At 42.2% G+C, this 26,444-nt stretch overlaps 1 protein-coding gene across 1 annotated transcript; it reads right to left on the bottom strand.

The window, feature by feature from the left end:
* Window positions 1-26,444, bottom strand: CALM2 (calmodulin 2). Its single transcript, XM_077336916.1, has 6 exons — window positions 26,267-26,444; window positions 15,290-15,320; window positions 3,723-3,866; window positions 3,545-3,651; window positions 1,652-1,787; window positions 1-629 (listed from the first exon to the last, which is right to left on the bottom strand). Exons 1-6 carry the CDS (start codon window positions 26,267-26,269, stop codon window positions 601-603), a joined length of 450 nt encoding a protein of 149 aa, XP_077193031.1. The 5' UTR covers window positions 26,270-26,444; the 3' UTR covers window positions 1-600.

The raw sequence follows: 26,444 nt of genomic DNA, 5'->3' as shown, positions 1-26,444 counted from the left end.
TGGGTTAATTGTAATATTTTATTGGAAAACAAATATACAACTTGGAATGGTTTTGAGGCAAGTTGTGCCATAAGCAGATTTTTTGAAAATAAGTGGCTGAACAAAGGAGTTAAAAGCATAGTAACCATAGAAGAAAATGTCTCTGGTACAGGACCAGCAGTACAAAAAAATAGTATACGAGTACCTGGATAATACACCCGTTTTGCAATAGTGCAAACTTTTAAGTTCCATATTGTTGACTGTCCATAGTCCACACATAGTTAAGACTACATTTCAACAACATGCTAAGTTTCCTAAAATAACTAATTTTTAACAGGCATAACCTAGATGTTCCCTCATTTAACCAACACCATCTAGCTGTAGAAGTGCTGAAGGGCTTAAATATCCAGAGTAAGCCACATGCAAACATTTGTTACTTTGATCATTTTCCCAAAATATCAGAATGACAGATAAAGGGGAAAACATGGAGGAATGAGTTTGTTACTATACATGCATATTCTCTTGACAGTAGGGGGAAACCTTTTACAGATAAGTTACAAACAGAGAAAAAGGCAAATAAACAATTTGTACAAGAAATTTAACACATTCTGTACAGTGTCTTCACTTTGCTGTCATCATTTGTACAAACTCTGTAGGGAGAAAAAGAGTAAGTTTTATTCAAGAAAATCTGCATTGTATTCTAATTAAGAGCTACATAAGTCTGCCTTATTCAGTAATCGGGACCAGCAGTCTTGGCAATATCATCCTTCTTGGCAATACCATGGAAATTGCATGTATGCCTACAGTTGTTTTGAAGCATTTTGTACCTTCAATGACAGATTCACAGGTAATTGGATTGTGTTTTATTTTTACTTTCTAACATTTTTGCTCTTCTAGCTATTCTTCCATGTGAACCAAAAGGAAGAACAGCAATGACAATTTAGAAGACTTGTTCATTGCTGATCACATTCCGAGTATTCTAGGTGCACCTAGATTAAAGCAATTCCAAAAATCTACCCGCTAGCTATCCAAGATCAGATAGACTCAAGAGTTCAGACTTCAGACAATTTGATTAATTTTATTGCTCAATTAGATATCCTGGACCTGGAGTTAGAAGGCTTGGCAAGCTAACAATTGTGCAAGTGGCCAAACTGAACTGCAACAGACATTATAACGCCAACCACCAGTTAGGTCTGACAGAAAAACAGTAATCATGGTCTGTTAATCTGGGAAGGTAACTGAACCTTCAAGGATGACTATCTGGGGAAGAGGAGTTGTTTTTTTATATGTTGCTTTTCTCTACCATTTGTCTCAAAGTGGCTTACAATCACCTTCCCTTTCCTCTACTCAAAACAGACATCCTGTGAGGTAAGTGAGGCTGAGAGAACCCTGATATAACTGCCCAGTCAGAACATCTCTATCACTGCTGTGACGAGCACAAGATCACCCAGCTGGCTGCATGTGGGGGAGCAGGAAATCAAACCCAGCTCACTAGACTAGAAGCTGCCACTCTTAACCAAGATGGCTCTCCAAGTTGAGGGGAACCCAAAAGTCTTGCTGTACTTATGAAAACAGGTGCAATTCTGCAACAACTAGTAGGTTTAGGGAGCTGTGTGTGCACCTAGATATATTGATTGATACACACACAGAGTTAATTAATAGTTATATTTACCTTCATAGTTTACTTGACCATCACCATCAATATCTGCTTCTCTAATCATCTCATCAACTTCTTCATCTGTTAACTTCTCTCCAAGATTTGTCATCACATGGCGCAATTCTGCAGCACTAATATAGCCATTGCCATCCTGGAACACATGTTTAAAGTCACTTTGTTAACTGTGTAAATATATTCATTGTATTCATATCTGAACAAGATGTTATACTCCTATTTCTAGAAGTGTGTAACTAAGACTATGGTCAGTTACATGTGCTGAAATGCAAAAGACAAATCAACAGTTGTATTTATCAGAAGCTTCAGGTGCATTACTTCAATTTCTGAATTACCTACTCTACTCCGTAGGAAAAAATCTTGACAATTTTAGTAGTCATGAATTGCTTCACTATGCAACTTAAATACACAGATAATTGTGTTAGTCTATGGGAGATTTAATGTGGTTTTACTCAGCTATTAGGCAACTGAAAAGCAAATACTATGCAAAATTTAACCAAAACAATTTATGTTTCTTATGAATGCTTTCTAAATCAGATGCAAGCTAAGATTCAGAAATCAATGAGATCTAAATACATCAGTAGCACAGTATTTTAAGATTATTTAGTAAGGACCTTGACATTTGAATGTTGGGTTTGTCTTAAGGAATTCAGTGTTTTGGATTCATTCAAGTACAACAGCTAGCACAGCAGCCTATAACTTGCAGCAGTAACATTATGCAGTAGGTGGGTAGCGCAAACAAGAGTCTATGAGAGCTTGTAAGACTAGACTGTTCCCAAGCACAGTAAAATCTGCAGTTATGGGCTCAAGTCTTACATAGAACTTGAAACCAGATCTAATATTTTTGGTGACTATGAATACATGGTCTTATGTAGCACCTGGCTATATTAGATTGTTACATTAGATATTCTTTTCTAAGCTGATTATCATTTGTGTGCTGCGCTGGGACTTACCTACAGCACAGAATGACACAAGAATATTCTTTATACAAAATGAATAATCATAACAAGTTACTTATTGCACTTGCACAAAATCTTTGGAAATTTAAAGTTTTAGAGTGAACAACCTGTGTTAAAACTACAGGAGGTATGTATTTCGGTATCTTTGTATCAGTCAGTTTGTTCAAGTTATTTGAAGTTAAAGTGAAATATTTCCATAAATCTTCCAAGCAAGACAATGACTTGGATCCTAAGCAGACTCAGGCACATGAAGGAAGGAGGCATTTTTTTGCAGACCACAAACTGCTCCAACAGTTGTTCTCAAGGATCTCAAAAGACGTATTTCAGGAGGTAGTCTGGTTGCTGAAGGAAGGGAAGGCAAGAAAACTGTGCTCTGCAAACAGAAATCCTGCTGCCTACTGTAATTTTCGGTGGGATCCAAGACAGTATATTCCTGCTGTCTTTTCAAACTTTGATACCATATGCTTTGCAGAAATCATCCGGTAGCCATTTCCTTCCCAGTAACTTTCTGCTATCTTCATTTCTAGATCACTTCTCTCCCAACTGAGGACCCAAAGTTGTTTACAATATTTTTGCCATCTAAGGGTCACCCATTTGCATTAAGTTTCGTACATGGCATAGGCACCCTAGTACAAAACCACTCAAGTTACTTCACGTAAGGTGGTTCAAGAAAGAAACCCAGCTTTCTCCTTCTGAATGCCAATGCCAATGTTAAAAAGGAAACTGCAGATTATATAAACGTGATCCTCTTCTCAGCCTAACCTACGTCTCAGGGTTATTGTGCAGATGAAATGAAGAATGCTATAAACTGCTTTATTACTATTGAGGGAAAAGGTAGGATATAATAATTAAAATAAATGCTATTAATGGTTTGATGGACCCAACCTACTGTTTTTAGACCCTCTGAAAAACACAGACACAACTGTTTGAATACCTTATCAAATACACGGAATGCTTCTCTAATCTCCTCTTCACTGTCTGTATCCTTCATTTTTCTTGCCATCATTGTCAAAAACTCCGGAAAGTCAATTGTCCCGTTGCCTGTAAAACAGTAGCTGTTAATAGAGACCACTTTGAGTGTTAGTGACTGAACTGCTTTAGTTAAAGCTTACCATCAGCATCTACTTCATTGATCATGTCCTGCAATTCCGCTTCTGTTGGATTTTGCCCGAGTGACCTCATCACCGTCCCCAACTCTTTTGTTGTTATAGTGCCATCTCCATCCTTGTCGAATAGCGAAAAAGCTTCTTTGAATTCTAAAGAACAGAAAGATTAAACAGCTGAAGTTAAAAATGATTGCACAAATTACTCTTGCAACTATATACAGACACAACTGTTTGTTTCGATCATACAAACCACTGATCTACCCTGAGCATACTGAATACAACTAAGAAACTGATGAACAATCAAGTCATAGGACTTTAATACAATTTGATATCCCTCTATCTACTGCCCTGTTTAGCATTTGTCACTGGAAAAGCCAAGATTAAGTTATTTTCAGCTCAAAACTCCCCACCTATTTGTACAAAAAGCAACTTCCAAGAACATAGCAGTCCTCAATAAATGTGAGGGCAGTCTAGTCCAACATTGTATCCTCAGCAATGGCCAGACAACTATATTCAGGAAGCTTCCAGCAGGGAATAGAAGTTAATGTCCCTAACATCTTGTGCAAAGATACACTGCTTCCGACATAGAAGTCCTTTGAACTTGAGCCAACAGCTGCTTATGGACCTATTATCTGATTTTTTGTCCTTCTAATGTAATTTAAGCTCATGACTATCAGGTAAGCCAGTTCATGATGAAGAAGAAAAATTCTTCTTTTTATATGCTGCTGAGTCTCAAAGTGGCTTACAATCAACTTCCTTTATCTCTCCCCACAACAGACACCCTGTGAGGTGAGTGAGGCTAAGAGAGCCTGATATTAAGGCTCAGTCAGAACAGCTTTATCAGTGCTGCGGCGAGCCCAAGGTCACCCAGCATGTGGAGCACAGAATCAAGCCCAGCTCACCAGATTATAAATCGGCACTCCTAAACACTACACCGAGCTGGGTGTAGCCTGCATCTCATATGCCAGTGATTAGGGTTGGGTGCTTTGGCACCTGAAGCAGCTGTTCGCTCCTGACACAGCCCAACCCTACTAGCGATGCATTAACAAACAGCACTTATGCATGCATGCAGGGACTTTGGTTTAGGGTCTTCTTCCTTTCTAACCTTAAATCCTTTTTCATGTCTTTCCCCCAGTAAACCCCCCCCCCCCATTTCTAGAAGGTTGCTTTTTTGGGGGAGGGATGTGTACAGATTCACTGTTCTGTCCTTGTTCCAAGTGTATGCTTCTGGTTTCAAGGGCTAGAGTACAATATTTAGTTTTTAGTCATAAGGGTCACTTTTAGGAACTGTTTAACTTTTAAACATTTTAAATTAAATTTCAGCATAGGGCTTTCATTTCACCCTAACTAGGCCAATGCTAAAAATATATTAAAAGAGATAAAGTTGTGTGTCTATAAAACATTAGTATAACAGTCTAGACTGGCTTTTTAAAAAGCATCATGCACACTGAACTTGACTGGAGGCAGGTGGTTTTAGACCAATTTCCTAAAGCTTTGTCCTTTAGTTTTTCAATTTTCATGAGGAAACTTCTGCATCTCGATAAAGGAACTCAGGCTTGTTCTAACAGAATCTAGTCAAAAGTTTAATAAAGAGTCGTTAATGTTTTTAAAAATTTGCTATTGCATCTCTAGAAGAATTCTAAAACACTAAAAACCTCCAAATCAAAAACAAAAACTGAAGTAGGGGTAGGTTAAGGGTTTTTTGAAGACAAAAATGTAGTTTTCAGGTGAGAGGGTTCAAAAGAGGACGTCAGACTCTTATTAGGTTCAGGCTGCAGTGGAGGTAGTTCAGAGCATAATACCTCTTCACGTAAGAGTTTGGCTCAGAGTAATGAGCAACAGGAAGGGAATGCAGTAGGGTCCTAAGAGCAAGTCTAAGGAGAAGAATAGAGTGGTGAAGGGGAGGACTGCAGCTTTCCCTCTACCTCTGGGGAGGACTGCTCAGGCTGGAATGGTGCAAAGAAGGGGTCACATAAGGTCTTCTTCATAAGGCTGCTGCTGAGGCATCCCCTACAGAGATGTCCACAGGTGCTGGCACTGAGCAGAGTTCTGCTGCTCAGGCCACCCTTCCTCCAGCTGTTGTTGCTGAAGCTCAGCAGGAGATGCCTGAGCTGTCTTTTGAGGTGTGCTTTGGGGATGAGAGTGTTCTGGCTCTGGTACTCAACCCAGGGACTTCTGTAGGAGCTAGAGGAGAGGCGAGATACCCCTGCTCTGATTCTTCCAAAGTCCAGCAGGTCTTCTGAGGAGGAACAGGGGGGAAGACTGGAGGCACAAAAGGAAAAGATGTAGGAGCACTCCAAGGGGCAATCATCTCTACCCATTCTCTTCAGGCATCTCTTCCTGTCCCCAACAAGACAAAGTGCATCTGCCCTGTACTCCTTACAGGAGGCAGATCCAGACATGTTTGCAGCTGCTGGTCAGTACATGCACCTCTACACCATCAAAATCTGGAAGCACTTTCAGGTGACAGAATTCCTGCTTTGCACTGCCCAGTCTAGTCAAGGGAGAGACTGTAATCATTCAGGGGAGAGGAAGACTGCTACTAGGGTGCTGAACCAGCCATCACCAACCAGACAAGAGGTGAGTCATCCTGTGTCCACTTCTACTGTTGTCCCTGAACAATCCACTACAGTGAAGGCATGCCAAGCATCCCTGAGAGATACTTGGTGATGTTGGCACTAGGATTTCTGGAGGCAGAGGGAAGAGCAGGCAAGTAAGAGGGCCACTCGCCTCGTTGCCCCAATAGTTTCTGTAGACAGCCACCTCTTCTCCACCTCTTCTCCATGATAGAAGATGCTTCTTTTCACGTCACTCCAGAATGCCTATCCATGGTTACATGCCCCCTACTTACACCATGCTGAGTAGGATCATGCTGCACTCCACTTTCATCAGGGGCCTCAGGCACATTTACTGTGTGACCCACCTTCTCCTCATGGTTGTTAAGGATGCTTTGGGGTTAGGTTCTGCAGAGAAACGCAGTTTGGACTCTGAGACCTGTGAGTTCAGACATATCCTCCAAAAATACTGTCATCATGGGTCCCTTCTCTTGTACTGTAAAGCAACGGTCTCCAACCTTTTTCCGGTTGAGGACTGCCTCTGAGGGTGGGGGAGAGCTGCTGGCCCGGGCGCAGTGCATGTGCATTTTCGCCAGCAGGTAGCGCTAATGCGCGTGCGCAGAGTAGCCATGCATGCACGTTTTTGGCAACAGGGGGCACTAACGCGCATGCGTGGCAGATCAGTACATGCGATGCAGCTCCGTGCATGCGCGTTTCTGTCCACTGGCATGCCGGAGGCCGCATCTGCCTCTTCCCCCTACTCACAGCAAGAAGCTAGCCGGGCCGCGAGCAAAGCGGCCACTTTGGCAGCCGCTTCGCTCGAGGCCTGGCAAGCTTCTCGCTGCGGGGGGGGGGGGGAGAGGCAGGCGCGGCTGCCGGCGGCCCGGTACCAAGGCCTTCGCGACCCGGTACCGGGCTGCGGACCGGGGGTAGACACCCCTGCTGTAAAGGATGCCCATTAGCTGTGTGAGAAGCAAACAGTGACAGGCATGCTGGTGCATTGCCTAATTGGTGATGTGAGCACTCACTGGAACTCCACTTGTGCCATGCTTACAGAGATGCTCTTGCCTGACACAAAAAGTCCCCAGGATCCAAATGGTTCATGAAGGTTCTGCCTCCTTTCTGGAGCCAGCTATAGGAGAGGTAAACCTGGCTCCAGCAGCGCATACACTGGTGAAAAGGTTGCAAGATGGACTTGAGGCCCACTGTCAGGCTCTCACAGAGTAGAAAGTCTACATGTTGATGACCATGTGCAACCAATACATCTACGAGCAAGATGGCCAAGCATGCTAACAAGGTCATTCACGGAGACAATGTCACGGAGACTTGTCTCCTGACAAGTTGGGTGCATGTAGGCCAAAAGGGGCACATGGGGGGGGGGCAAGCTGAGGAAGAGGAGTGCAAAAAACAGCTCTGCTGCTGTTCATTCCCCCACCTTTCCTGCTAGACATCCTCACACACACAGCTACCACAACAAGACCCACAAGATGGCACTCAACTGGTGGATACGCTGGTCCCCAGGGAGTGAAAGGCATGAGGCAGGACATGGCAGCTGGTCAGGTGAGGGAGTACATTGCAGGCCACAGTTTGGCTACCTGGCTCTGGACTTTGAGGGTGACTGAAGTAAGCACATACTTGTCTTTGCACCCTTTCTCAGTCTGTGCTGGGAAGTTAGGGTGAAACACTCTTTCCAAATTAAAATGAGACTACAAAAATTAGCAGGACCCTTAACCCATTGGATTGGCAAAGAAATGCCCTACTAGTCTCCCCAAATGCCATTTTGAATCTATTTGAACCAAAATAACTCCACAGAACCCTGATAGAAATGCAGCACGGGGTGATGTTGAAAGTGGTGTGCTCAAGCTCACTCACCAAGTCACCAGCTAATCCAAGTCAAAATAACAATTTTTTGTATATAAGATTTCTCTGGATTTGCCCTTGGTTTTGGAAAAAAATATTACTGGGCTTCTATGTATTGGGCTGGCCTTGGTTCAGGTGGGTGAGCAAAACTGCTGACCCACTCTGCACTTTTGAGTGTTCTGCTGGACTTCTACCAGACTTGCTTCTTAAAAGTTTCCTGTTGGGATAGTCTAGTGTGACACTGCTTGGTTCTGTTGGGCTTGCACTGCTGCTAAACTGGCACTGAGTTGTGCTGCTGGGCACTACTGCACTGGTTCTGCTGTTCTTGCAACCCACTTCCCCCTTGGATTGTGATTTCTGTGCTTGACATCAGTCCTGTCAAGATGGCTTTGCTGCAATGGCACTGGATTCTGCTGTCCTTGAAGAAATCCCCCCTTAGAAATTTTCAGATGTGAACTTAGCATTCTTGGGCTTTGACACCGATTCTGCTGCTAGCCTTGCACTCCCACACACACACTTTACTTTGTAATGCAGAAATTCTGCTGGGCTATTACTATCTTACTATTTTTTTCACCAATGGAAACAATGGAGGATGGGGGCACCTTTTTTGTTTGCCCATAGAACTGGACCCCACTTATCCAATCTTTTTGAAACTTGGGGGTTATTTTGAGAGGCTCTCCAGCAGCTACACTGCTAATTTGGTGTCTCTAACTAAAAATCTGCCCCCCCCACTGAATATACCCTAAAATAGTTTTGCCTTTGACTTTAATGGTCCCCACATGGTATAATGGACTTAAAGAAATTTAGGATTCCCAAATATTTACTAAATTTGAGCACCATACTACTATTGGAATGTCAGAATATGGGGAAATACCATTTTTGGGGTGCGCAAATATGCACAAATCTAGGGGAAACTTATTTTTTCTTGCACAACCATAAAACAAATACTGTTCATATATCATTATGAGTCATACCCTCACATTCTTAGGAAAGGTAGCGTGTTTCATTGGAGGAGCAGCCTCTTGTGTCAGGGTATACTTTATACCCATAGAAGCAGGGTAGTAGGATACAAGCAGGGTAGTAGGATACAAGCAGGGTAGTAGGATACAACACTAATCTGCAAGTCTGGTGATAATTCGACTTCAGAGATCAGTATTGCAAGATTTCCCTTACAGAAGTTCTTTGATAAGGTTTGCTCTTATTTCTCATTCTTTTCTTGTTTCAACATTCAGTTTACAGGGACAGAAGCTAGACTGATAAATCTATAGGAAGCTTCAGAGGAATCTACAAATTATATTTTATATTGGTTACTTTCTAATTAAAGTTCAGCTGTAGGGATAGACATGAACTGCATACCTGCAGTTCATGGCCAAACAACAAAACAATATAGACCTGGAGGTTCGTGACCCCTGCTTTCTACTACCTGCCATTCAGCTGTTGTTTTTTTGTGAAAACCAGAAAGCATGGTTTAAATCAGGGGTAGTCAACCTGTGGTCCTCCAGATGTTCATGGACTACAATTCCCATGACCCCCTGCCAGCATTTGCTGGCAGGGGCTCATGGGAATTGTAGCCCATGAACATCTGGAGGACCACAGGCTGACTACCCCTGATTTAAATGGCTGAGTCATTAAACCATTGTTTTCTGGTCTTCACAAACTACCACAAATAGTCTTAAAATGTATGAAAATTCATGCCAGCTCTCCAGTTTTCAAGCCACCACCTGGTCAAAATTCATTGCTAACATTTTCATTTCTACCGATACTTCATTTAAAAAATATTTAAAGAATATCTATCTATCTATCTATCTATCTATCTATCTATCTATCTATCTATCTATCTATCTATCTATCTATCTTACCTAGAGTACAATATGTATGTTTATCTACGCAAGAGTATAAATGTCATGACTTGACTTTAATTGTTCCCTTCATTGTTTTAGCCTGTATTTGAGAAATTCTTCCTCCAAAATCAAACCACTTGGGAATACTTATTCTAACCATCTGTTCAGTTGGCTGTTGCAAGTCATATGTAGAAATGTTGTACTTTAACATGGCAGACATTGAACCAATTGATATAGTAATGAATGTTTTATTACACACTAATAATTCTTCTGTACTCATTTTCTAGTGTACTTTGTATACAGATGCACAAAACTGGTAACCAAGAACATTTTGTACATCTAAATGATCTTTAACATGTATAACTTTATGTCACAATAAATCCTAAGTCAAAGTGCCACAATATTGCTTTTTGTTGCAACTAACCCAGCTACCCTTTGGAATCTTCTTTTGACTGCCTTAATGGAGAAAAGGCAAAAAGTTTTTGGTCAAGGAGAAAATGACTGCTGCATATTGTTTTCATCTAATATTTCTTCTCAGGTTTTAGCAAGAACAGTCACAAATATGTTCAATGTGACTCAAAAGTTTTGACACACAGCATCACCACAATGTGTTTTTTCCCTATTCTCCACAATATTTCCCTACAAGTGAAATATAGGTTTTTTCCCTATTCACCACAATATTTCCCTACAAGTGAAATATAGATCCAAAGGTAACTACCCACTTGATTACCTCTAGAATTCTTACACGGCAACTATATTTTCTAACACAAAGTATTTCTATTCTAGCAGATCCCCCTGGTTTGGCAGGCTCTAGACCAGCGGTTCTCAACCTGGGGGTCATGAATCCTCAGGGGGTAAATCAACCTTTTCCCAGTGGTCACCGAAGCCGCTGCCCCCAAATTGATTGATCGCCAAGCTCTGATCAATGTCCCCGCCCTTCTCATTGTATTTCCCAAGCACTGAAAAGTTGTCAGCGCATGCCACAAGGAGACCCTCCCCCATCCCAGCTTGCCTATTGATCCTGGGCCAATGGCTATGGACCATGGCTCATGGCCAACCGGCTGAACCGTCAATGAAAACACAAAGGCAGGCTTTTCTCAGCCCGTCCTCCCCCTCCCCCTTTTAGTCACTGTGCCACCACCCTAAGTGCTCCCAGGTCCCCTCCCTCCGCCGAATGAGCTTGGGGGTTGTTGGGCGAGAGGCTCTCTCTTTCTGTGTCTCATTCACAAGATGGCGAAGGCTGCAAACTGCATCATGGAGGTGAGGGATGGTGGTGGGAGGGGCCAGCCACCGCCGTTGGAGGAAAGAGCTCAAGGCCAGGCCTGGCGACCCATAGACACCCCTGTAGAGTCCCTCATCTGACCTATGAGAGCTGAGGGGGTGTTATTTGCCTGAGGACACCCGTTTTCCCTCCTTGGCCCCCAGAATGTGAGTAGCCTCTCCAAATGACTGTCCCCCTTTCCTGTTTCCTTCCTCCAGCACAAAAAGTTTTCCCTACTAATTTCCTCTCCATCCCCCAAGATGGAACCTTCCTAATGCCACGATCCCCTTTGGGTCACCGCCACTGTGCCACTCGTGCTGCAGTGGCGGCGCCCTTGGCAACCCAAAGGGGGTCAACAGCATTAGGAAGGTTTAGAACCACTGCTCAAGACCTAACCTAACATAATAGTTTTTTTTAGTTTGGTTTAGGATTTTGCAGCATCCCACCTTTATATACATATTGTAAGTATATTACTGTTCACATGAAAGCTTCTTCCATGACATATGTTCATGCAGTACTTCATTAGTGTTTCCCAAGGGCTTTGCACCATTCCTCACTAAAATATTTACACTTCCTTCCTCTAAAAATTACCCTTCTGTGAACACAGCATCATTACTATATAGACCTTAGAGCAGGGTCAGTCCTGGAACCTGCAAGGAGTCCCTTTGCAGAATGTGCAAGGAGGGGGGGAGAGAAGAGTTGATTCTTACATTCCATTTTTCTCTACCAGATGGGAGTCTCAAAACAGCTTACAATCGCCTTTCCCTTTCCTCTCTCCAGAACAGACAACCTATGAGGTAGGTGAGTCTGAGAGAGCCCTGAAATTAATGCTTGGTAAGAACCGCTTTATCAGTACTGTGGTGAGCTCAAGGTCACCCAGCTGGCTACATGTGACGGAACAGGGTATCAAACCTGGCTCACCAGATTTGGTTGGCACTCCTAACTACTACACGAAGCCGGCTCTCAGTCAGCTATTCTTGCCTGAGATCTTATATTTTGAATATCATACAACAGAATTAAGACAGAATATAGTCTTTAGAAAACTCCTACTTGTCCATGTTTTCCTTCCACCAAAAATAAATTTTAAAAAATGAAGTTTCCCTGAATCAGGCATTCTTAGCCAGGTTTCATGAAACCCTGGGGTTTCTTGATAACCCTGGAAGCATTTCTCAAATCGATGGGAGTTTATTAATTTTTACTAGCTTCAAAGCCCATTCCTCAGAATGAGCCTTGAAAGGGCCCCCTCCCCTGGCCCGCCGTCAGGCAGCTTAAGGAAGCTTTGGGCCGCAGCGCACCAGCTGGATCAAGTGGGGCTAGCCGGGGGCTGGCCAGCTCCTTAGCAGGCCCAGGACAGAGCTCCTTAGCAGGCCGGGAGGCCCTCGTCAGCAAGCCCTCCACGATGACCCTTTGCCCAGGGCCCTTTCCCCTTATCTGCTGCTGGCTCCAGGCACTGAGGCGTGTCTGAGAGCAAAGAGGCGAGTCCAGGGATGGGAGGGCAGGAGCTGCAGGGGCAGGGCCAATCAGGCCCTATTCCAACTTGGACAACCAGACACATCCCACCCCCCAGGCTGTTTCACAAATATATAAGGAACCATGGATAAGGATATGACCATATACACTTATGTTGACCCGGTAGGCCTGGAGGCTGTGGGAAAGGGAGGGGCCCTGGGTGGTCATGTACACAGCTATGCTTCCCAACTATATTCTGGAGGATTGCAACACTTCTGGGATTTCTCAAAGCCTGAAGAAGGGTTTTATCAATGGTAAAAAAAGTTTAGAAAGGCTGTCCTAAATTATCTTTAATGTATTCAGAATATACTTTCTAATTGCTTCCAAGGATTAATGTGTACTTTATTTGTAATTAATATCCTATAACTGCAGAATTGGGAAGTAGGGAGAAAGTAGAGAACTATAAAGACAGACTTCATTCAGTGCTTTAATTTTTTCTATCTACCAGCACTACTTCTAGTTTCTTTAAGGAAGGGAATTAATACATTCAAATTGCCCAGTGGGAATCTTGGATTAAACCCATAATTTATTTATCTAATTCATTTATACCCTTTCTTCCTAGTGCCCCCCCCCCCCAAATGGCTAATGTTTTCTTCTCTCTTCCATTTTATCCTCACAAAAATTCTGGGAGGTAGGTTAGGCTAAGAGGGTATAACTGGACCAAGGTTACCCATTAAATTTCCATGACACAAGTAGGTCATGAACCTAGGTCTTCCAAATACTAGTCTATCACTCTTAACCATTACACCACAATTGGCTCCTATTACATCTCAGGGGAGCCTCTTGTGGCGCAGTGTGGTAAGGCAGCCGTCTGAAAGCTTTGCCCATAAGGCTGGGAGTTCAATCCCAGCAGCCGGCTCAAGGTTGACTCAGCCTTCCATCCTTCCGAGGTCGGTAAAATGAGTACCCAGCTTGCTGGGGGGTAAACGGTCATGACTGGGGAAGGCAATGGCAAACCACCCCGTATTGAGTCTGCCATGAAAACGCTAGAGGGCGTCACCCCAAGGGTCAGACATGACTCGGTGCTTGCACAGGGGATACCTTTACCTTTACCTTTACATCTCAGGGAAAACAAATTCTAGCATTGTCCTTGAAATCATGCTTTCTTCTATATTCAGTGGCCAATGACCAATGCTATTTTAATTAACTTTGTGAGCCATTTTTGGCACTGGGGGGCATGGGGTGATAGAATATGTCATATCCAGTGGGAGTGTCTGGGTGATGTCACTTCGGGTGTCATGTGACTTCTAGGGGTGTGGCAGGGAGGTGTAGCCTGTTGACATAACTTCCAGGGTTTCTTGAAAACTGAAGAACATTTCAAGGATTACTCAACGATAAAAAGCTTAAGAGAAGGCTGATATAAACTATGCTGGAATTCACCTTGAGCTTAAAAGGACAGAAGCTGGGCCAGAATTGTGTTACTCACATCCCCAAGTATTACAATGCCCCTCTCAGGCAACTTCAGTGATTCCATAACAAATAATATTCACTCCCCAAGTTTACTGGAAGGCCCCTTTTTGTGCATAAGTGTTTACTGTGCTATCGCACTTAGATAAAATAACACATTAGCACCGAATGAGATTAGTATTAACATAAAGCATTTTTTTGCTGGGAAGATCCTCACTGTCACTATTCCTAATATTACATTCTTATACCTTATATGGATCACAACATTATGCATTATAAATAACATCTTTCCACTGGTAGAGTAGAAAATGTTAAATCATTTGCCATTGGATTAATCTAAAGACTTGACTTCATGATGTATTGTGCTTCTCTTTAGAAATTGCAGGCCCTTAAGGATTGAGCTCTTTTCACTGATACATCAATCACTACAAGACCTAACAAAGAATACCCAGTTTAAGAACACTGAACACTCTCCAGGCCACAGCTAACTATATATTAGGAGTACCAATGTAGCCAATATAGTGAAACCTAAAGCCTTCATATATTCAGCAAATACCATAAAAATCCAACATTCATTGTAACAGATCTCAATAAGTTTGTTCTTTAAAGAATGCTAGCAAAGAAGTCATTTACTTGATACTATGTAATTGTTGGTTGAGCACAACCAATATGGCAACTAGAATCAAAATTAAGCCAGCAACTGTTCCTGCTCATTATGAGCCCATGAAAAATTAATGTTATAAATGCAACTTTAATACAAAAAAATATCCTTTTACATGTTATATTTGGCTAATGGTGACAATAGCAAGATTGCTTTTTTTCACCATCCTTGAAGACTTAATTTGGCTCTAGATTTCTGAACTAGTTGACTACATCAAGATGATGCATAAGAAAAAAGTCTTATATTTTCATTGTTTTAGGACGTCTAATACATTACATACAAACATACAAACAAGCATTATAGTATAAATGCTTAGTAAGTATACAATAAAAAGCAACTATTAAAACAATATTGGACAATCTATTACGGAAATAAAATGGAAAATAAGTAGGAGCCAAAAATCTTCTTATTACTGGTTACGTCAATAATGCAATCACATAAACTAAACAAGTTGATCTTGCATACGTCTATAAATTTACCTGCAATCTGTTCCTCTGTCAGTTGATCAGCCTGCAAAATATTTAAAAAGTTACATTAGTTAATTTGGCAATAAGTATCAAGAGTAACTCATTCCAATTGATTCAAGATTATCCATAACTATTGTCTTCAATATACATAAAACCAGCCCTGCCCTCAGGCTTATAATCTTTGAGGTTAAAGGGAACCGCTGGAAACAAGTACGAGACAGAGAATGCTAGAAATCTGAGGTTTTGACAGGCATTTAAATTCAGTGGGGAACAAGCTGTTATTTTCAAATTAGCTACTTTCTGGAAAAAATGCAACTTCCCAACATCTTTTAATCCTCTTGAGACTTGTAAATACACTGTTTTCCTTGAAAGCTCTGCTGCAAAATCAGCTTCTGTGCAATGGAGAACCCTGTGCCCAAACATTTAAGAGGGCCATGCTGATCTTCTCTTACTTGCTTCTAAGGAACAGCTGTTGCCTTACATGCCTTGACAAGTGCACTGGAGCTTCTTAAACTATGTAGTTCATTCAAATGAATATTATACTAGCACCATGTTCAATAAATAAATGAATGAAATTATAGCAGTAAAATGGTTTACGTGGTTTTATGTTAAAGGTTATTCAGAAAAGGTCTAATAATGTATCATGAATGGAGAAAGGTGAGGTAGAAATTTTGTAATATAAACCAATAAATAGCAGAAATCTGAGTCGTTTCAAGAGATCAGTTATTGTAAATTGTATGCTGCAAAATATGTCATTAAAGTACTGGACTAAAAGAGCTGAACATCATGTCAAATTAGAGTCCCTGGAAGCTACCATCAAACCTTAAACAATCCTTAACGCTATTTCGCTCCCTTATACATTTGGGAAACAGCCTCCTGGGAGGAGACTGTCCAGGGCCCTGTCCGTCCAAGTCCATCCTGATCAGCCCTCCCCCCCTCCAGCTCCCACCCTCTCCCCTTGCCTGCTAGAAGCCTTGTGGCTGCGGCCTCCATTGTCGCCCATGAGGAGAAAGGCAGCAACAGGCCTTTGCAGCCTGCAGGTATGCTCCTACTGAGAGAGACCTGGGGGGGGGGGGAGAGAGTTTGGAGCTTTGCTGCAGGCCACAAAGCCCTGTGGCCGCTGGTGAGGGGGGGCTTTCCACTCCCTTTAGCAGGTCAAAGGGAGCCGCGGCCACCTCTCACACCCTCCTGCCTGCCGCCCCTTTCAAAGCCCATTTTTGAAATGGGCTTTAATACTAGTCGGAACATAAAGCTTAAACCATTCTACCATAATGCTGTATGAACTTGCTTAAGGCAATAGCACAAGCTATTTTACTGAGTAGGCTGTAGTACAAGTCAATAGGATTACCCCTGCTTCACGAGGAAGTATAACCAAGTTTGCCCGATAAAATGCTAACTACACAATGCCCTCTATTGAGTCCAGTGCTCAAAGCTTCACAAGATCCCAACACAAGCCAATTTAAATCCACCAGATAATGCAAGTGGGACAACACTGCTTCAAGACTTTTATCTTGCTCCTTTTCAAGTGAAAACCTTTGAATCATGCAATAACTGTATTTCAACTAGTGAATAATGGAAATTAGAGCCTAAGAAGAGCAGTAATCACAAAGCCTTATGTGGGAGGGGAAATCTCATCTCCCTAGCTGGCCCTCGCATCTTCAACTCTCCACGCTCCAATAGCCACTTTTTATATTCGCCCCATTGAATACATATTGCTGACTGATTTCATATGATGTCAACAGGTTTTTTCATTTCTAATCACTTCTGTTGGTATGCACGTGTGTGTATTTCAATACTTTAGTTCTTAGGGTATTTCGCGCAAACAAATTTCCAGGGATCGCTGATACCTCCTCACCGGCCCAAGTATGAAGAACTTTTATCTGCATTCTGCATGGAATTACATATATTATACAGTGCACATAATATACTACCTTAGAAATGCATCACTGTTATGCCATAGACTATTGATTCATGATGTATGTTACGCAGAAAAATGTACGGCAACATGACCAGTGAGTGTTCTATAATTCCATGAAATAGTATGCAAAAAAGACCACGGTGAACAAAGTTTTAGTACTTAAGTTTCCAAAAATATCACAAAATTCTAGCCAAATGAGTCCTATTCCATTGTACCTCAGTTAAAGCGTGCATTCATGTCCCAAAGTGAGGCACTCAACTGGGTGCAGCAGAACTACATCCTGCTAATTACCTCATTTGGAACTTAGCTATCATATTGGGGTGGATGCGTTCATTTAAGGACAGAGAAACATACAGACTAGTTATCAGTCAGACAGACAATTTAAATTGATATGCCCAAGCATGAAATGTTCAGATTGAACTGTTTTGAGCCTCAGAAGCCAAGTATGTATAGAAACATTGAAACATTCAGAGTAATTACTTAAACCACTCTGAACAAACTAATATTCTTTCAAATCTTTCATTTTATCACATTTCATTTAGTATGGAATCAGCAAGTCTTGCAGACTTATTAAAGATCCATAATGGTTACAGAACATGCTTTAACAACTGTTTTCAGTGATGAAAGTTCTAAGAATTCTATGATATTAGCTGTTCCTTCAGGTGACACATTATAGAAGAGATCAGAGCCTGGACAGAGCTCAAACAGTTCTGCAGGGCCTGCAAAAGGGAGCCCTTCCACCAGGCATTTGGTTGAGACCAGCCATAACCAACAACATCTGCAGGGCCCCTGCTCCCTCCCTCCCAGAAATCCATCAATGCGTTCTGTTTGTACTATTATACTGTTTGAAATGTTGTACAGTTACTACTGTTATAATTAAACAAAATCAGAGTCCAGTGGCACCTTTAAGACCAACAAAGATTTATTCAAGGTATGAGCTTTCGAGTGCAAGTACTCTTCCTCAGACTGTTATAATTATCAGTTAGTAATATTAACGACAGTTATTTATATGTAAGGATTATTTCTTGTATAGTTTCTAAGTTCTATGTAAACTGCCCTGAGCCTTCAGGGAGGGCAGTATATATATATAATAATAAAGGCAGACAAACTTGTAACCTATTATGAATTTTGGAAATCACAGAAGAGCAGTGGGAACTCTTCAGCCAGATTTAGGTGAATGGGCCTAACATGGGCCTGAATGGCAATTGTAGGTGCCTAAAATAGTGATTTTTAGCCCATGGGTCAGAATCTTCAGATGAGTTATAGTATTTCCCCATCCTGATTTCTGTGCTACCCCATTTTAGTATTTACACTAATGAGAACTCAGCTCTTGTCTCCATTTTCCTGCCATGTAACTGAAATCTTATTACTCTGTCATGTACTTTCACTGCAGAGGATTGAATAGTCAGCAAGGACTGGACTGGAAAAGTTTTGACATTCACTGTCCCAGAATACATCTCAGTTAATTACAATATGCAGGGAACCAGCTCACGGTGAGTTACATAAAATTTTTTAAAAATTTAGCATACAATAAAACAGATAAAACCCATTAAATCCCCATTAAAACCCCCCATATTACAAAATTCAGGATGGCAAAAATCATATCCTTTACATAGCTTCAGACAACAGGTTACCAGATGTTCAGAGCAGATGTAAATTGCTCCAACCAGGAGGGGACCCATAACATTGGCTCTAGCACTGGCCCTGACCATTGACCTAGTGGAAGAACTCCGTTTTGCAGGCCCTCCGGAAAGCAGAAAGCTCCTCTGGGAGCTCAATCCACCAGGTAGGGACCAGGACCGAAAAGACCCCGGCCCTGGTCGAGGCTAGGCAAGTCTCCCTAGGGCCAGGAATAGTCAGTAGGTTGGCATCTGCTGAGTGCAAAGCCCTGCCTAGGACATAGAGCAAAAGGTGGTCCCTCAAGTACACGGGTCCCAGACCACAAAGGGCCTTAAAAGTCAACACCAAGACCTTGAACTTGATCCGAGCCACAACAACGCAGCTGCTTCAGCACTGGCTGAATATGGGCCATCCAAGGTATTTCAGTAAGGACCTTAGCAGCCACATTCTGCACAAGCTGCAATTTCCAGGTCAGGATGAAGGCCAGGCTTCACCGTGGCTAGGTGTTCTGGTGACAGGTAGGGCGCTAGTAGCCAAGCCTGGCAGAGATGGAAAAATGCCTGGCTAGATACCTTCTTGAACTGTGCCTCCATAGTTAGTGAGGCATTTGGGTCACCCCCAAATTCCTGAGTTGCGACACGGTGGATAATTGCATCCCTGCCAGGAGGAGTAAACGTGCTGCCTGATCCGATCCCGTTCTACCCAGCCACAGGACCTCTGTCTTGGAGGGGCTGAGTCTCAGGCGATTCTGTTCAAGCCATCCAGTCACAGCTTCCAAGCATCTGGTGAATGGCTCCGGGGGGAGGGGGGGAGATTCGGGTGGCCATCCATAAGGAGATAGAGCTGGGTATCATCAGTGTACTGATGACACACCAGCCCATACTTCCAGAACTGTTGGGCCAGAGGTCCCCACTGGGGAGAAAAGCAGGATTAAAATTAACATGCCCCACTGGATACCTTCATGCAACTATAAATAGGGCATATACATTTTACTAAACACAATGATGTAAGCTACTTTGGGCCCTCACTAGGGAGAATGGTGGGATTTAAATTTTTGAAAAATAAAATAAAAAATGATTAGTAAGTTGCCAAAGGCAACATGAAAATTAACTTCCTAATATTTGGTTTTGGAACCCATACATCTCTAAATCACTCCTTACTAAAGGAAAAAAAAACTTGGATACTCTGAAAAGTTAATTTCTGTATATAAAATGCTTCAGCTCAAAATATAAGAAAGAAGCAACAAAGAAAAGTGAGGGGCCTAAAAAAACAAACAACCTAGCAATAATAGCATCCTTCACAAGTTGAGATTCAGACACATCAAAGATGGAAAGTGATGCCAAGGCACAGCTGACTTATGATGTCCCTGTAGGGTTTTTAAGGTAAGAGATGTTCAGAGACGGCTTGCCATTGCCTGCCTTTGCATGATAACTCTGGTATTCCTTGGAGGTCTTCCATTCAAAGACCAGTCAGGGTCGACCCTGAAAAGCTTCTGAGATTTGATGAGATCAGGCTTGCCTGGACTACCCAGTTCAAAGCTCATAAACAATAGACCGTTACTCTCCTGCTTGATATACTTCAATGTCAAGTAATTCCCTTTGACTTCAGTGGTTGAAACAGACCTTACATCCAAACATGCAATTACAGGGCACAATGGCCTTAATCAATTACACGACCAAACAGCTCTATCAGGACAACTAGATTTGTTACATGCATGTGACACTATCCACAAACTGTCCTAATATTCTTTTCCAGTAGACACTTCATATTACATAAGCAGACCTTCAGCTAGGTCTTGAGTCATCTTTAGTAAAATACAGTTTCTAAAGCAAGCTTCAACAACTTGTGACTCAAAGTCAAACTCAGATCAACTGCCTACGGTGGACAGTCAGGATACTAATAAGACATTTGCTAGGAACTAGAAGCCAGGGAGGTTAAGCAGCACCCAGCAGGCAACAATATATGGCTGAGCACACTCACTTAAATTTAGGTCACAAGTTGTCCAAGTCAACAGGATAAATTTATTGCTACCAATATTCCCAGTCTGCCTCACTTAGAAATGAAACCTTGTCTTTCAGTCTGCCACAAATATGGAATTGACAGCGGAAATTTCGTATTCTTCAATTTAACAGGTAACCTCAAAGAATTCTCAAAATCCAACACAATGACGAACTGTTAAAGTTTCAATACCAAATTAAGCCTATATAGCAAAATGAGAAGAACATGATCAGCCCCCCCAACCAAGTTTTATTCAAGCAATTCACCGCTAATTAAAGATGGACAAAATATTACTTAAACATACAGGTCTGTGAGACAATATTTCCCTGTAAATACCTTAGAACAGACAAGCAGTTTGCAACCCATCACATAAGTACAGTCCACCAGCCACGTACTCTGGCCTGCCAGGTATTTCACTGTCACCATGGTTTTGCTGCCAAGATGATCAGACAACCACCTGGATAAACCACCATATGGTTGGTAGAGTGCATCAGAATTGGTAAACTGCAAAGGGAAGCAATTTGCTAATGGGCCACCATAAAAATCAAGGTAATTCACAGAAGCTGTAGTACAGCAGGTTTTGGGGAAATTTTGGAGCAAGATACTCATCTTAAATGTGGAATCAAGACAGGAAATGATCTTATGGACAAGAGACAAAATGATTAGGAGATCACCTTAATAACCACCTACCACATTGAATGCAATTTATCTATGATATACATCGGGGGGCCCTCTCCCCTAGGGACAGAGGCCAGTATTAGACTGGCCTGGATTCCCAGTTCGATCCATCCTATGCCCAATTATTCATCTGCCTTCCTTTTAATTTTTTTGACCATCCAGTGAGCCTGTGTGGGAAACAGTAGGTTAATAATTGTATCGCCATTGCTGTAAGTAAGTGTTTGGGGGGAGGGGTTTAATGGGGAATTTTAATGTTTTTAATGTATTGATTTGTATGTGAAATATTGTAAACTGCTGCAAGCTGGTTCTCCAAGAGTGGTGGTCATACAAATCTAATCTAATAATAAATAAAAATAAATCTCCTTCCCTCCTGCTTGGCACTTGTGACCTGGGCACTATCTCCTGCTATGGAGATTATAGAAAACTTGGAGTTTCCTTGGAGGACAAAATAAATTTATAACCTCATCCTTTCTCCCTTAATTCCCATCTCTGGGTAGTGCTGTCATGGTTTCAAGTGAGTACCCTTGCAGAAGACATCCCTTGACCACTCAGTAGGGAAGATTGTGCATGGAAAATGCCAGATGACACTTCAGGTATCCAGTTATCTGTGAACTTGCAGGTTATTTCCACTAATGGAGTCTATTAAGGGCAGTTACTGGGTAGAACTGCAAGACAACAACTACCACTTAGAGTAGTCTCCCTAAGCACTGCAGTTGCTGTCCCTCTTCCATTCAAGACTTTTTCCAACTAGAATATGCTGAGACTTGAAGAAGCAGGAATAGAAGTATTCAATGGTTATATGAAGCATGGCAGGTGGTTCATTCCTCACTTGACAAGCAGAAGAAAACTGATAAGCAGGGCTTCTGGGAGGGGGGGAGTTTGAGCAAATGGGTCTCTTTTCCCTCATGTACCATTTACATGACACTTTTAATAAGGTTTTATAATTTTCTCCTGTAGAACTCAGTGAGTTACAAATTACTCACTGGTTAATCCATATTCTGCATATGATTACTCACAGGCACTCTTACCATGCCCCAAAGCTCACTATGCTCAAACTAAGCCATTCTGAGTCATAATGATGAAAATGAAAAAGTATATTGCCATGTTCATATACTACCAATATACAAACATACCACTGAGCAAGTCTGTAGGTCTTAGTAAGGGGTGATGCTAACCCAGTTGCACTATAGTGAAGGCCAAATTCTGAATATGACTGGGCTTGATAAATTGAAACACCAGATCACCATGGTGCCTAAAAAATTCACTGTAGTGTCTCTTGGCCTTCTTCAATAGGTGCAAAGCTTATTTCTTATTGCACATCAGATTCCTTTTTTTGCTGGGTGACTCAAAATACACATGTATCATGTTCTTATTTTTTTTAAACAATGCACAGTGAGCTGTAAGAATCCCAATTAGTTACCCAGTGGGATTGTCATTGTAAGGTTGTAGCAACATGGTTACCAGCAATGTCACCAAAGCTGCTCCTTGCACATCTTCCACACTCCATGTTTGATGATACACAATTACATGGTGATAGGTGAAATTCATTTCTTAACTAGCAGTTTTCTATACTGGCACCAATATTCAATTAAATGGTGCTTTTCAAAACAATAATGCAATTATAATTGGGAAGAATTTAGATTTAGGGTTGGAGATTAGCTTTTTATTGTGATGATTACAAAGTTACTCAATATTTATTTGTAACTACAACACTTTTGTCATAATTTAACAAAAATATCAGTAACTGAAGAGCTTGGGATACGGTTTTGCACAAAGTATATTTGGAAAACATACAAAATCCTAAAGACTCATCTTGCTCCTAAAATTTCTGGACTGATGTCTAAAGCTAAAGGAAATTTGTCAAGGCACTGTTCATGGAAACATAGGATAATGAGTTATGAAGGGGCCAACAAAACAAAATTTATATAAAAGGCATCATTTTGATAAATGTGGCTCTAAAACATTATACAGAACCTGTATGGATGGAAGAGATGTTATATGGCATAGTGCAAAGGTTGGCAAAATGTGGCTCTTCAGATGTCTATGTACCTCTGAAGAGCCAGTTTTGCCACCCCATGCATAATCCAAGATGAAACAATTTTTAAAAACCAAAAGTTGAAATCCAATGGCACTTTTAAGACCAACAGTTTTATACTATGTATAAACCAGGGGTAATCAAACTGCGACCTTCCAGATGTCCATGGAAGCCAGCGAACGCTGGCAACGAGCTCATGAGAATTGTAGTCCATGGACATCTGGAGGGCTGCAGTTTGACTACCCCTGGTATAAACTTTCATCTGCAAGCACTCTTCAGATAACAGTATCACTGTATCTGAAGTATGCTTGCACAAAAATCTTATACTTTAAATAACTAGATTCAAACAGTCCTGCTGCTGCATGGCTACCCTCCCACCTGAATAAAAAACAGGATATCCATCCAAGCATATACAGCGTAAAAATGGCACACAGAAAACAAGCATATTCAAGGAAAAGTAATAAATATTAAAAATGGTCTCCATTTCTAGAAACCTTAGACTGCTCTTGCTCTCTCATGTATGACAGCAATAAACAGTACTTGGTTCCTCAACTGAAACTTTGCTAAAATAGCCAATATTCCAACTGCTCTAAACAGCTATATTAAAAGTTTGATTTCACAGCCAAAGTATAAAAGAACCACTTAGGTCTTACTATTAAAGTTCATAAACTCTTGCATGCACTTTATGCTGTATGTATCTGTCAGCAGCATTAACTTTAGCCTCTGAAAAAGAACCAGAGCTGGCCTTAAAGACTAGCTCTGCTGGATGGTATTCTATAGCTATTCTGCCAACATCAAGGACTTCTAACTTTCCTGGTAAGAGTTATGTGATTCTGCTCAGTGGCACAGGTCTCAAGATCGCTCCAAGACTAGAGGCCTATATAAGACAAGCTGAGGATCATCTGCGATAAGGAGATCCAAGGACTACTGAAACAACTGCATATATATAAATATAATAAAAGGTGTATTTCAGCAAATAGACCCCTGGGACAGAAGGCGAGCTCAGCAACAAGCACTCATTACCTGTATGCTCTCAGTCAAAATAATGTGAAAGAGGAAATCCCCCTGGAAACAGGCATACTGTGAAGGAAGGCTTTTTCTTGGTATATCACTTAACTAGCCTTTGCTGTTGATGCCTAATGAACTGAAAAGAATTAAGTATGCATTTCTAGCTTGACCCTATGCTGTTACCTTCTATTTTCAGGGCCAATGAAAGCTTGTTCTCCACAGACATCATTACATGAAAGATCTATTCAAGACCATTTGAGTAAATGAAGCATTAAGCAAACTCATTTTGGAAATCAACCATGATGCCCTAATTGCTAAAGTTGCAGTCATCTCCTTCACAGGCAGTACAACTCTGGATCATAGTTTTACAACCAAACTCAGATTAGAAGAGCTATCAGGTGTCCTGTTCTTGCCTAGCTCCAATATTTCCTCACCATGTCTTGAGGATCTCATTTCAAGATGTTCCTTCCTAAACATGGATGAAAAGATTTTCCTTTCAAGAACTGTTAGATGCAGGACGTGTTACAACACTAAAGAGAATTTTCCCCAATTGGGAAACTGCTCTATCCTTGTTACTACTAGAACATTCAACTCTAGTGAAAGAGCTGCAGTGACTCTGCATTATACTACCAAAGTTTTAAAATACCCCTACAATTATCATACGTCTCCAATAAACTACCTTTATTGTAGAACATCCTGACATCAACTTGGTAGAACCTTAAAAGTATTACCTTCTGACCATATCAACTCCATAGTATTCCTTGTTGGGCAGGTGTACCTCCTGTGGAGCCATTTCCCCCTCTCCCAGCATTACAATCCATTAAAAGTACTTTATAGCAATTCATCAAAGTTAAACATTACAGGACAATGCTACAGGGACGAACAAAGTAATGACAGATGGCTTCATCATTAATATTAGCAGCATCTCAACCTTCAATTCTAGAAGCCCTCTCATCAGTCTTTGGGATGCCAAGCTCAGCTACCGCACCATCTGCCGCTCCTTCCTCCATCCCCCTCCTTTCCCCGTTTACACGAACACCGAAAGTGCAGCTTGAGGCTCTGACTTGCTCGCTGATCCTTTCCCACGGCAAATCTGCCGCACCTCCCTTCCTGATCATTTGAGACCAGCCTACTCGTCCATAAGCCGGTAACTCCACGCGCCCGATCAACATTGAACAGCAGGGACTGCTTCGTTGACGGCAGTCCAGAGCACCACCCGCCGTTCCCTATTTCATCTTGTTAGTTCCTGGCACAAGGAATTTTCCACCCGATCGCTTTATGCGCCACGGAAGTGGAGCCCTCGAGATTCTGCCAACTCCCATGTAGAACTCGAACGCTGCAGTGGAAGGGGCGGCGGCAACTCAGTTGCCATAGCAACACTGGCCCCCATACACAACCCCAACGGCCTTCTCAAGGCTCCCGACGAGAAAACCGTTGCCATCTCTCCCGCGGGCGGGAGGGGAGAGGGAAACGGGACAACAGCAGATCGACGAGCTCAACCGTTAGCGCCAGTTTGAATTCTGCCACAGAAACCTGACGCGCGCGCGAAACCCCGAACCTCCCACGCAATCTCTCCCCCCCCCCCCGCCGCTCTCGAGTCACCTCCTGCAGCCGGGCGCTCTCCTCCCAGCCCTCGCTAGCAACATAAAAGACAAATCCGCCTAATTCACCACCCTTCCAGATACTCGAGAAGCATCAGCAGCCCCAATCCCCCCCCTCCCCAAATGCTAACCATAGTGGCTTGTGCCGAGCCTGGCGGCGGTAACTGCAGCTAACGCTCAAGACAGATACAGCCTGGTGGGCACAAAAGGCGGGAGTGGCGCGCCGTCGGTCTCTCTCCTCTTGCTTCCAGACCGCTCGGCGCCTCGCCTCACACTGAGCGCAACGCGTCTCCCGGCAATGCCTCATAA

This window comes from Paroedura picta, chromosome 1 (assembly GCF_049243985.1).
Source record: "Paroedura picta isolate Pp20150507F chromosome 1, Ppicta_v3.0, whole genome shotgun sequence".
NCBI lineage: Eukaryota > Metazoa > Chordata > Lepidosauria > Squamata > Gekkonidae > Paroedura > Paroedura picta.
This window is presented reverse-complemented; position numbering and strand designations above follow the sequence as displayed.

Bases quoted from the DNA above. Each gene is read 5' to 3' on its own strand.
- CALM2 (XM_077336916.1), bottom strand. The intron at 1,788-3,544 runs GTATTCAAACAG...CATGTGTTCCAG, and splicing joins CATTCCGTGTATTTGATAAG to GATGGCAATGGCTATATTAG. The intron at 630-1,651 runs GTAAATATAACT...TTCTCCCTACAG, and splicing joins TGGTCAAGTAAACTATGAAG to AGTTTGTACAAATGATGACA.